Genomic DNA, 12,745 nt, shown 5'->3' on the forward strand with positions numbered 1-12,745 from the left:
TGGCACGGACAGGCAGAAGGACGTATATATACGTCCTTGCCTTCTAGCGGGTGGGGGGTCCGATCGGGACCCCCCCGATGCGGGCGGGTTCCCTCGGGGAGCGACTATTCGTTTATAGCCGCTCCGTCGCGATCGCTCCCCGAGGCTGAAGCATGGGGAGAGCCGTATGTAAATAAATAAATAGTGCAGCGCAAGTGAATATGCCTAAAAATTCAAATAATCAAAAATAGATACATAATAAAAAATAAATACATAAAGTCCATAGAGTGCAAAGTGATAAAGGTGCTCCAAAAAATATACAGTGGTGATATATAGTGCAGAAATCTTCATCAGATCTGTGACCCATAGGACAGGATAATCCTCCACCAAGGCTAATGGATGGCCTCTCACCTCAGCGATTCGACCTGTGGCTAGGTCAAAAAGCAAATATCATATCCTCCACACAGTAAATGGCAAGCAGCTTTCAGGGTTCAACTCCAAAAACGTCCACCAGATGGAACCAGCAAGCAATAAACAAATAATCTCCACCCTTTTGTGTATTTACCATTACAGGCCCTCCAGGGGGCGCTCGCGTGCCTCCAACGGTCCGCAATTCATTATAAGGATATGGCCCCTCCATTGAATGGAGGGGCCATATCCTTATAATGAATTTGTATTTATTTTTTATTATGTATCTATTTTTGATTATTTGAATTTTTAGGCATATTCACTTGCGCTGCACTATTTATTTATTTATTCACTTTGAGATATTTTTTGGATTATATCTGCAGTGCTGGCTTGCAATCTATTTTAGTTTAGTCTTATATTATATTTTTTTCCAGCGCTGAATCACTTTATTACTTTTTTCGAGAGCCGTATGTAAACACGGCTTCCCTGTGCTTCACTGTGGCGGCGTATCGATCGAGTGATCCCTTTTATAAGGGAGACTCGATCGATGACGTCAGTCCTACAGCCACACCCCCCTACAGTTGTAAACACACACTAAGTGAACACTAACCCCTACAGTGCCCCCTGTGGTTAACTCCCAAACTGCAACTGTCATTTTCACAATAAACAATGCAATTTAAATGCATTTTTTGCTGTGAAAATGACAATGGTCCCAAAAATGTGTCAAAATTGTCCGAAGTGTCCGCCATAATGTCGCAGTCACGAAAAAAATCGCTGATTGCCAATAGTAGTAAAAAAAAAAAATTATTAATAAAAATGCAATAAAACTATCCCCTATTTTGTAAACGCTATAAATTTTGCGCAAACCAATCGATAAACGCTTATTGCGATTTTTTTTTACCAAAAATAGGAAGAAGAATATGTATCGGCCTTAACTGAGGAAAACAAAAATGTAATATGTTTTTAGGGGATATTTATTATAGCAAAAAGTAAAAAATATTAAATTTTTTTCAAAATTGTCGCTCTATTTTTGTTTATAGCGCAAAAAATAAAAACCGCAGAGGTGATCAAATACCACCAAAAGAAAGCTCTATTTGTGTGGAAAAAAGGACACCAATTTTGTTTGGGAGCCACGTCGCACGACCGCGCAATTGTCTGTTAAAGCAACGCAGTGCCGAATCGCAAAACCAGGCCTGGGCATTTAGCTGCAAAATGGTCCGGGGCTTAAGTGGTTAAGGAGCGCTGGAATGGGCGCATATACATACAAAAACATGGAATATCAAGGCTCAAACTTACTGACCAATCAGCAACCAACCAAATTCACCTAACAGTGTATGTTATGTGCTCCTACTGAGGAGACTTAAAATGCAATGTTATAGTTAAGACTGCAGTATACAGAGAGCCTTGACGGGGCCTGCAGCTTACACATGCATTTGCAAATGCGTGCAACTAAACCGTTTTTTAACATACACTGTTAGACAGGTGAATTTGGTTGGTGGCTGATTGGTCGGTAAGTTTGAGCCTTGATATTCCATGTTTTTGTATGTATATGCGCCCATTCCAGCGCTCATTATATAGACTAGTCAGAGGTGGGGGCAGTGACTTTTGTTTGTTGTATTTATGTCATTGGGGTCAGGCAGCGCACTGGTACCTTTGCTTCCGTGTGCTCCTGCCCCTTTAATGAGGGCTGGGCTACCTCCAGTCACCTGCCCCTTATCTATCCATCAGCAATCATGTGCTCCTACTGAGGAGACTTAAAATGCAATGTTATAGTTAGGACTGCAGTATACAGAGAGCCTTGACAGGGCCTGCAGCTTACACATGCATTTTCAAATGCGTGCAACTAAACCTCTGTTTTTAACATACACTGTTAGACAGGTGAATTTGGTTGGTGGCTGATTGGTCGGTAAGTTTGAGCCTTGATATTCCATGTTTTTGTATCCATCTAGTTCAGTGTTCATCAACCCTGTCCTTCAGGGCCCACTAACAGGCCAGGTTTTATGTATTACCTTGGGGAGATGCAGTCTAGAATACTGCAATCACTGAGGAGCAAATTATAGGAGCAAATGTGATGTATTTCAGTTATCTTGCAAACCTGGCCTGTTAGTGGGCCCTGCAGGACAAGGTTGATGACCACTGATCTAGTTCATCCAATAAAAGCAGGAGGGGAATCATACAATCCCACATGCACAATCCTATAACCACCGTTGATCCAGAGGAGGGCAAAAAAAAAAAAAAAAAAAAAAACAGCAAAGCATGATCCAATTTGCTACAGCAGGGGAAAAAAATCCTTCCCAATGCCCCTGAGAGGCTATTCTCTATCAACTTTACCTATAAATGTTAATATCCAGTTATATTATGTACATTCAAGAAAGAATCCAGGCCCTTTTTAAACAATCTACTTAGCTAGCAAGAACCAGCTCTTAATGGATTATATTCCACATTTTACAGCTCTTAGACCCCTTTCACACTGAGCCGCCCATAGGGTCAACGGTAAAACGCCACTATTTTTACCGCCGACACTATGGGTGGATTTTGGCCGCTAGCGGGGCGCTTTTAACCCCCGCTAGCGGCAGAGTTAGGGTAAAAACCACCCGCAATGCGCTGAAGCAGTACATTGCGGGCGGTATAGCCGCGCTGTCCCATTGATTTCAATGGGCAGGAGCGGTAAACACACCACTCCAAAGATGCGGCTAGCAGAACTTTTTTTACCGACGCTTCAGTGTGAAAGCCTTTGGGCTTTCACACTGGAGACAATGTAGCAGCTGTTTGAGGGCGGATTGCAGGTGCTATTTTTAACGCTATAGCGCTTGCATGTGTGAAAGGGGTCTTACTGTGCAGAAACCTTTCCAAATTTGGAGATTAACTCTCTTTTCTTTCAGACATAAAGACCTTAAAGTGAATAACACCAAGTTCACTATATGGACCACTTAGGTAATTGTACACGTTGATCATATCCAACCTCCTCTTCTGAAAAGAGAATAAATAGATTTCCTCTAATCTATCCTCATAGCTGAGCTCCTCCATGCCTCTTATTCGTTTTTTCCCCAATATCGTTTTTGTGAACTGGTGCCCAAAACTGAACTGCATATTCCAGATGAGGTTTTTATAATGATTTGTAGATGGGCAAAATGATCTCTCTCTGGAGTCCATAACTCTCTTAATACAAAAAGGACTTTGCTCACTTTGGAAACCGCAGCTTGGCATTGCATGTTATTATTAAACTTATGATCTACCAAAACACCCAGATTTTTTTTCTCCACCACTGATTCCCCCAGTTGCGCTCCCCCTAGTATGTATGATGCATGCATATTCTCAGCCCTCAAGTGCATAACTTTACATTCATCAACATTAAACCACATAGTTTCAAAATTAAACAGTGCATTGGTGTCAGCTTGTAAGTTGGAGACATCATGCAAGGACATTTTTTCCACTGCATAGCTTGGTGTCACCTGCAAAGACTGCAATGGTACTTTTAATCGCAGACCCTATATCATTTATAAATATATTTGTAGCGCCTGGCTACTTTCAGAGCCGGTGCTATGGTAAATTTAGAGGGAGTTCAGAGAGGTAGTTGGCTCTGAACCTGTTTGGTTAAATTTCTGCTCCAGCATACTGTTATTGCCTGGGGTTGTGTTCTCACCCTAGCCCGACAGGCAGCAGCAGTAGGGTCAAGTGCAGTTGGATATCTCTTCCCGGCAGCCAATCAGGAGGGTTGGTCACCTCGCTGTGCATGCTGGGAAGAGGTATTTAAAGGGCAGACGCCATTGGTTCAGGGTCGCTGCGTTCCCACCCTTGAGCTAGGCAGTCGTCCCACCACCCCCCCCCGTGAGGCCCTCCTTGCCGGGGTGTGTGCGTGTCGTAGTGTTCCTGGCTCTGGGACCACATTGGTCCGGAGCGCATTCACCTAGATCGGGGATAAGCAATTAGCGGACCTCCAGCTGTTGCCAAACTACAAGTCCCATCATGCCTCTGCCTCTGGGTGTCATGCTTGATGCTGTCAGAGTCTCGCTATGCCTCATGGGACTTGTAGTTTGGCAACATCTGGAGGTCCGCTAATTGCCTATCCCTGACCTAGATTGTGGATCCAGTGAGTTGACTGGGTCCCTATTTCGCCAAGTGGTCCTGGGCTGTCTGTTCAATGGGAGGAAGCTGACTGATGAGGAACCTGTCCGGGAGATACCGAGCACGAGGCCGGTGTTTCAGGAGAGGCCTGTCTATTCATCGCAGGACACTTTGGTTCTGAGAGGCTGGACGTGGGTTGCCTATCAGCTTTTAGTTAACTCGGCAACTATGTAGAACCGGGTGCTGAATCCAGTCAAGAAGGATTTTGGACAGCAATTGTCTCCAATCTTCAGGAGGGTCTGGGGCAGAGACTTAATCCTATTCATCCGAGTGACATGCTGGCTGCCAGGCTGGTAAGAGAGGCCTGTCCAGATGCACTATACCCACTCCGGCCGGAGTGGTGAAGTAAAGTTGTCGTTGGACGCAGGACTGTTTCCATATCCAGTTACACCTGAATTTGCTGTTTTCTATTTCCCTTCACCTTCCTACTACTTATCATTTTTACCCAGCTGGGTAACAAAAGCACAGAAAAGACATCTGTTGTGTGGACATTGACTTTACTGCAGCTCTCATCCAGTACCCTGTCTAAGGTTACCTTACCCCCTAACAAAAATAAATCAGATTTGTTTGATAACTTCTGACTTGGGGAATCAGGCTTTTTTTTTTTTTTTTTTAAAAGGTGCAGTTGCCGAGAAAGCGACTCCAAGACCTGGTTCACACCTATGCATTTTTTTGTGCGTTTTCAGCTTTGCAAAAAAAAAAAAAAAAACACACTACAGTCCATTTACCATGGTTTCCTATGGATCATGTTCACATTTGTGCATTTTATGGAAAGGGCCAGGTACTTTTTTTCAGATTTTTTGGTTTCATAGACTTCAATGCATCAAAAACGTGTATTGCAAAATGCACCTGGAATATGCAAACCGCAACCTGCATAATTATCCCACAATGGGTAGGTACAGAAATTGCAGCAGGGCTAGTACTGAGGCCAGCACTTGGTGACCACCAAAGGTGCAGACAAAAGGCCAAATGGTAGGTCACCTGGTACACTGGGCTAAAGCTTCTTCCAACACTTCTCCCCAGCAGCTCCGTAGACATTACCTTCCAGGTGACTGGGAGAAAGGACCTTCCTTTCCGCAAGTTCTCAGTCTTTAACCAACAACCAAGGCTTTGGCGCACCTGTGGAGATAGGCGCATGGGTAAATCCAGAGCTTGGCTTTTCCTGTTCCAGGCAGCTAGAATATTGCCTTGCAGTAGTCTAGAATGAAACTGGGCATAAGGAACGGCCTTGAAGGAGGCCACCATCTTCACCAATAGCCTCATACAGAGGCAAATCGATGGTCCCTTCTTCACCCTGACACTGTAGATCAATTCTCTTAAAGACTTGATCTTTGGCTCTGGCAGGAATACCCTGCTTTGGGCTGTGTCTATGATCATGCCCAAATACTCTACGCTTCTTAGGGTTTGTAGGGAGGATTTCTGTAAGTTTATGATCCATCCTAAATGCTCCAGGTATTTTACTGTATTGAGCACGGCGTGATCTAATCCTGCCACTGACTGATCTATCACAAGTAGATCGTCTAGGTAGGCCATCACCGATATGCCCCGTGCCCTCAGCTTTGCCAAAAGAGGGGCCAGAACCTTTGTAAATACTCGGGCGTGGCTGCAAAACCAAAGGGCAGTGCCAAAAACTAGAAGTGGCGGTGTTCTACCGCAAACCTTAGGAACTTTTGGTGTGTGGGATGGATAGGCACATGTAAATATGCGTCTTTGATGTCTATAGACGCCAAGAATTCTCTGCCTTGTAGGGTGGCGACCACGGATCGAATCGTCTCCAGTCAGAAATGGTTCAAAAACCGATTCAGAGATCTTAGATCCAGGATGGGTCCGACGTCTCCATTTGGTTTTGGAACCACAAAGGTTTGAGTAAAAACCTAAACCTTCCTCTTTATGGGGTACTTTCATGATTACCCCTTGGGACACTAAGTGATCCAATCCTTTGAAGAAGGATTTTCTTTTTAATGGATCTTCGGAGAGCCTTGAACTTCGAAAACGGTAAGGTGGGATTTTTCGAAATTCCAGCTGGTACCCTAGGGATACTGCGGAAACTACCCACTTGTCCTGGATCTGTCTGCCATACCGCTGAAAACTGCCAAACCCATTCCCCCCTCGGCCGAGCGGGGGCGCCTCTTCATAAAGAGGCTTTGGGGTCTTGCTTGTTAGCTTTTGAACCCCACGGCTTCTTGTTCTTCTGGGCCTGGCTTTCCTTGGCTTTTGTGACTGGCTGAAAATGCCGACGCCACAGGTTGGCGGCAGACCTTCCGGCAGCCGGGTAGAGAGAACGTTTAAAACAAGGATGCTAGTTTTTCTTCTTCTTCAACTATTGCAACATAGGTCAGAGATAGCAGTTTAAATTAGTACCTTTCCTTTAAAGCGATTTGCCGTTTTCCCTAAGGCAAGTATGATAAGTTTTCTCTGTCTATGCTCTGAAAAAACTGAACCTTATTAGTGCAATACTCAGGTTTCAATAAAAACCTAAAAATAACAATTTTAGTTATGACTATGGCAGAGCAAACCGTTCTTTAAAAAAAAATCCAGACATTGTTTTATGCATAGCATAGGATTTTGTACACAATACAAAATAGGCAAATACAGCTAGTAGACTACCACACACAGAGTGCAAAGTTAGGCAAGTGTGCTCTGCAGTTGCCAATACAGAACATTGTATGTACAAGACACACAGAAAATACTGCCACTACACACATATAAAATAGTGTGAAAGGCAGGATACTGTACAGCAAAGCATGAAATGGGCAAAAGTGAAAAAATAGAATGACCAAACCGCTACAGAGGATGCAGAAATGTGTGAACTTGAATCTTTCAACTTGAGAATGCTTTGTCTACAGTGTTGAAACAACCTTAAAGTGTTACTAAACCCAGTAATATGAAAATGGTTCATACGCTGCCCCCCCCCCCCCAGCTTATAAATCTTTTTACATTAAAATACTGCCACTATATACCTTTTTGGATGATCTGTATACCACGGTTACATGATAAACTGCAGTTTCTCCAGTGTTGAGAGCTCAGGTAGGAGGATATTTCCACCACATCCTGTATACACGCCCACATGTGTGATGTCAATATCATGCGACTTGGCTAGCTCTGAGAACAAGTAAAAGTTCTCTCCAGCATAAAAAGAACGGAGCATGTGCAGGTTGGCTAACCTGCCCATGTTAGCTTGTCTTCTCCAGATAGACTGTGCAGGAGGGGGAGGATCTGTGCATACAGGCTAAAAAGGCCGTTTGACACAATGCAGAGGATTAACCCCTTAAGTTCCACAGTGAGTATAACAAGTATGCTATGCTGCAAATACAGACCGATTTTATGGTTGTGGGTTTATTAACACTAAGTGCTGAGTGACAAACTATGGGGTTTATAACCCGCTCTGTGTAGAAATGTATTTGCCGCAACAATTGACAACTCTGAAAAGAACACTACACAACTTCTCAACATAAATTAAATTATGTTGTTTTATTTGCATTGCGTTTCAGGCTCAAAAATAAAGTCCAATTGTTTTTCAGTGGTATCTGGGAAAAAAAAAAAAAATAGATAGAGAGATGAATTTAAAAAGCATAAGTGATGCACGAAAACCAATATTAAAAGAATATAAATTCTAGAATCAGGAGAACTTTATTACATATTTCTTTGGGATACACTGCATATTAATCAAAAATAGGTACTTTTTAAAGAACTCTTCTCAACAGGTCATTGTTACCCCTTTCCTAAAATTTCCTGGGTTCTTTTGGAATGTAAGCCAATGTAGCATTCTGAAGTGCAGAGATAAATATCACCATCTTATGCCAGGAAATACAAAACAAATCTAAGTTATTGGACAGCTATTTCATCATAGTTGACAGGGCTTAAATGTTTTGTTTTATTGCATCTTTAACAATTAAAAAAAAATCTGAGGGACACTGCAGATTATAACGTACTATATATATTTATAATAAAAAACAAACAAAAACAGTTTTGTAAGCAATACTTACAGTAGACATCTTATCTACTAGTGATATAGACCTTATATAAAACGTAGTCGGCCTCCCACACAATAATTGATATCTATTTACATATATACACACACACGTGTATATATAAATATATATATTTATATATGTAGATCTGAACATGAATAAAAGACTAAGCACTGTACATTGATTCTGGTAAAATTCAAACAGAAAAAAAAAAAAAAAAAACGTTTTAAACATTAAACAGTTTTAATAAAAGTTTCTGTACAATGCTAAGCAGTTTTATTTACACATAGAAAATGTAACAGGAGTAGTGTTTCAAATGACAGAACTCCTTAAATTTCAATGGCAGGTAATCTGGAAAAAATAACAGCATTCCATTCACAAATATTTTCAAGCAATAAATATGTATTTATAAATAGTGTAAATTTACATCAAGATTAGAAACAAAAATCACAAATCTGAAGTTTATTCCTTAGTCTATGTGCAACCCATTTATCTTTGTGACTTGGCTGTTAGTTTTCTTTTTTATATATTTTTCATACTTTTTTTTCTTTTTCTTTTTTTTAGGAAACATAAATTGTAACCGTCATGGTTTTCAAAACAAAACAGAAATGAAAAACTGAAAGCTGGTTAAAAATTGAAAAAAAAAGAAAAAAAAAATCACATTTCACATTAAAAAATTGCCCAAAAGACATAAAAGTTCGAACTACCATACAAAGACAACCAGCTAAGTTAGTACTTAAATCAAAACTGGAAAAGGATGTGGGATAGAAATTAAACAGTTTTAAACAGAGAAAGCGGGAGAAAAACAAAAATTGTAAAAGGAAAAACCCTAAAGTGATTTTCAAGTCAGTAGTCTGTATAATGTTGCCAGTTTTGACAGAGAATATATATATTATATATATATAATGTATATATTCACACAAAACGTGGATTTCTTCTTTAATGAATAGCTGGATCAGCATTTATTTATAGTAAAGTCCTGGAATAGGAGCACATCTCCTGTCCAGTTGGTTGACACTCCGCACTTGGAAGGTTGCATAGACGCAGCTTTCAGCCAGCAGCCTTTATGGAACAGCTACCTAAAAAAAATAAAAAAAAGGAAAAAAAAAACTAAAAATAAAAACAGTGGTGCAGAACTGGGTTGCTTCCTGAATATCAGAAATGTCCGTATTTACTGTCCACAGAAAAATGTCAAGAAGATGGTGAAGGCATTGGAGGAGCCTGGAAAGAAGAAAAAAAAAATTGTATTTCAAATTCATGCATTTAAAATTAAAAACATGTATTCTAAAGCACTGCTCTCTTCATATGCTACTACAAGCGCCTAACACAGCAAGGCTTTATTAACATTTATGTATTATACCCACTTGTCACGTGACAACGCTTCGGGCATATGTGTCACTAAAGGCTACTCTCACTAAAGGCGCTTTACAGAAGATATAGTGCTAAAAATAGCACCTGCAAAGCACCAGTAAAGAGCCTCTCCTCTCACTCCAGTGTGAAAGCCCGAGTGCTATCACACTGGAGCGGTGCGCTGGCCGGACATTCAAAAAAATCCTGGAAGCAGCATCTTTGAGGTGCTGTAGGAGCGGTGTATACACCGCTCCTACAGCACCCCTGCCCATTGAAATCAATGGGCAGTGCCGTCCAAAGAGCAGGCAAAGCGCTGTTGCAGCGGCACTTTGAACCCTTTTTCGGCCGTAAGCGAGGGGTTACAAGCGCCTTGCTACCATCCAAAACCCATGGTAAAGCGCCGCTAAAAATAGCGGCGCTTTACCTAGTGTGAAAGTAGCCGAAACGTTTTCATTTATCAGTACATGTACAGTGGGTACAGAAAGTACTCAGACCCCCTTACATTTTTCACTGTTATATCGTAGCCATTTGCAAAAAATCATTTAATTTAATTTTTTTCCTCATTAATGTACACACAGCACCCCATATTGACAGAAAAACTGAATTGTTGACATTTTTGCAGATTTATTAAAAAAGAAAAACTGAAATATCACATAGTCCTACGAATTCAGACCCTTTGCTCAGTATTTAGTAGAAGCACCCTTTTGATCTAATACAGCCATGAGTCTTTTTGGGAAAGATGCAGCAAGTTGTTCACACCTGGATTTGGGGATCCTCTGCCATTCCTCCTTGCAGATCCTCTCCAGTTTTGTCAAGTTGGCTGGTAAACGTTGGTGGACAGCCATTTTTAGGTCTCTTCAGAGATGCTCAATTGGGTTTAAGTCAGGGCTCTGGCTGGGCCATTCAAGAACAGTCACTGAGTTGTGAAGCCACTCCATTATTTTAGCTGTGTGCTTAGGGTCATTGTGTTGTTGGAAGGTAAACCTTTGGCCCAGTCTGAGGTCCTGAGCACTCTGGAGAAGGTTTTGGTCCAGGATATCCCTGTACTTGGCCGCATTCATCTTTCCCTCAATTGCAACCAGTCATCATGTAGCTGAAAAACATCCCCACACCATGATGCTGCCACCACCATGCTTCACTGTTGGGACTGTATTGGACAGGTGATTAGCAGTGCCTGTTTTTTTCCACACATACCACTTAGAATTAAGGCCAAAAAGTTCTATCTTGGTCTCATCAGACCAGAATCTTATTTCTCATCATCTTGGAGTCCTTCAGGTTTTTTTTTTTTTCTTTAGAAAACTCCATGCAGGCTTAATGTGTATTGCACTGAGGTGAGGCTTCCGTCGGACCACTTTGCCATAAACCCCCGACTGGTGGAGGGCTGCAGTGATGGTTGACTATCTACAACTTTCTCCCATCTGCATCTATGGAGCTCAGCCACAGTGATCTTTGGGTTGTTCTTTACCTCTCTCTCACCAAGGCTCTTCTCCCCCGATAACTCAGTTTGGCCGGACGGCTAGCTCTAGGAAGGATTCTGGTCGTCCCAAACGTCTTCCATTCAAGGATTATGGAGGCCACTGTGCTCTTATGAACCTTAAATGCAGATTTTTTTTGTAACCTTGGCCAGATCTGTGCCTTGCCACAATTCTGTTTCTGAGCTCTTCAGGCAGTTCCTTTGACCTAATTTTCTCTGATATGAGCTGTAAGGTCTTATATAGACAGGCTTTCCTAATCAAGTCCAATCAGCAAAATCAAACACAGCTGGACTCAAATGAAGGTGTAGAACCATCTCAAGGATGATCAGAAGAAATGGACAGCACCCAAGTTAAATATATGTGTCACAGCAAAGTGTCTGAATACTTCGGACCATGTGATATTTCAGTTTTTATTTTTTAATAAATCTGCACAAATGTCAACAATTCTGTGTTTTTTCTGTCAATTTGGGGTGCTGTGTGTACATTGAGGAAAAAATGAACTTAAATGATTTTAGCAAATGGCTGCAATATAACAAAAAATGAAACATTTAAGACGATCTGAATACTTTTCGTAGCCACTGTATTCTTTATATGATTTTTTTCTTGAGTTTTGTAATGGGTAAGGGCGCACCATTTTCTCTTATATACAATTTGTTTAGTGGTTGCGGCAGTTTGTTTTTTGCACATTTATTCATTTTGTGCCATTTAATTGGCTTAGCAGCACATATGTAATTGAGAACTTTTCACTTCTAGTTCATAGTTTGTAGACGCTATAAGGTTTGCGTAAACCAACATACGCTTATTGGGATTTTATTTACCAAAAACAGGTAACAGAATGCATATTGGCCTACATTTATGACGATATTAGATTTACATTATTTTTACTGGACTAGCAGAAAGTAAAAAATAGTTTTTTTATTTTTTTCAAACTTGTCGGTCATGTTTTGTTTATGGTGCAAAAAATAAAACGCAGTGGTGATCAAATGCCACCAAAAGAAAGCTCTATTTGTGGTACAGTGTTTTAAGACCATGCAATCTTCTGGAGGTCAAGTGGTTAAAATTCTTTACATGTTCGCCAATGGCTATAGTCCTACCTCAGAATTTGAGGTGTAAGCAGACTTCAGTCTTACACAATTGTACAGTATCCTCTCCTGTAGTGAAAACTACTTACTGTAAAATTGTCACAGTACTTATTAGAAGCTACAGAAAGACAAATAAAGCCTGACACATTTCATGGCTGGTGAACATCCAGTATTAACTCTTTTTTCTCAGATACTTTTTCCTGCTTAATACAGCGTTCCACAGTGTAAGCAAGTTGTATAAGAATAACAGAATTACCCGGATTATTATAAATGGATGAGTGTATGGGAGTAGGAACACGCCAACTAGCTTTTTTGCTTGAAAACAGACTCAGCCTACTGATGGGTGGACCCCAGA

The 12,745-nt window shown here is 41.1% G+C and overlaps 1 protein-coding gene across 4 annotated transcripts in view; it reads right to left on the minus strand.

The window, feature by feature from the left end:
* Nucleotides 1-7,964: 7,964 nt before the first annotated feature.
* The window catches only part of KDM6A (lysine demethylase 6A), a 163,224-nt gene continuing 158,443 nt past the window's right edge, over nucleotides 7,965-12,745 (minus strand). For all 4 annotated transcript variants that reach the window (XM_040338057.1, XM_040338056.1, XM_040338058.1 and 1 more), the window contains one exon: nucleotides 7,965-9,704. In XM_040338057.1, coding sequence (XP_040193991.1) covers nucleotides 9,675-9,704 — 30 coding nt within the window. In that variant the 3' untranslated portion in view covers nucleotides 7,965-9,674. The remainder of the gene's footprint in view (nucleotides 9,705-12,745) is intronic.

The sequence above is a fragment of the Rana temporaria genome, chromosome 2 (genome assembly GCF_905171775.1).
Source record: "Rana temporaria chromosome 2, aRanTem1.1, whole genome shotgun sequence".
In the NCBI taxonomy this organism is placed as follows: domain Eukaryota; kingdom Metazoa; phylum Chordata; class Amphibia; order Anura; family Ranidae; genus Rana; species Rana temporaria.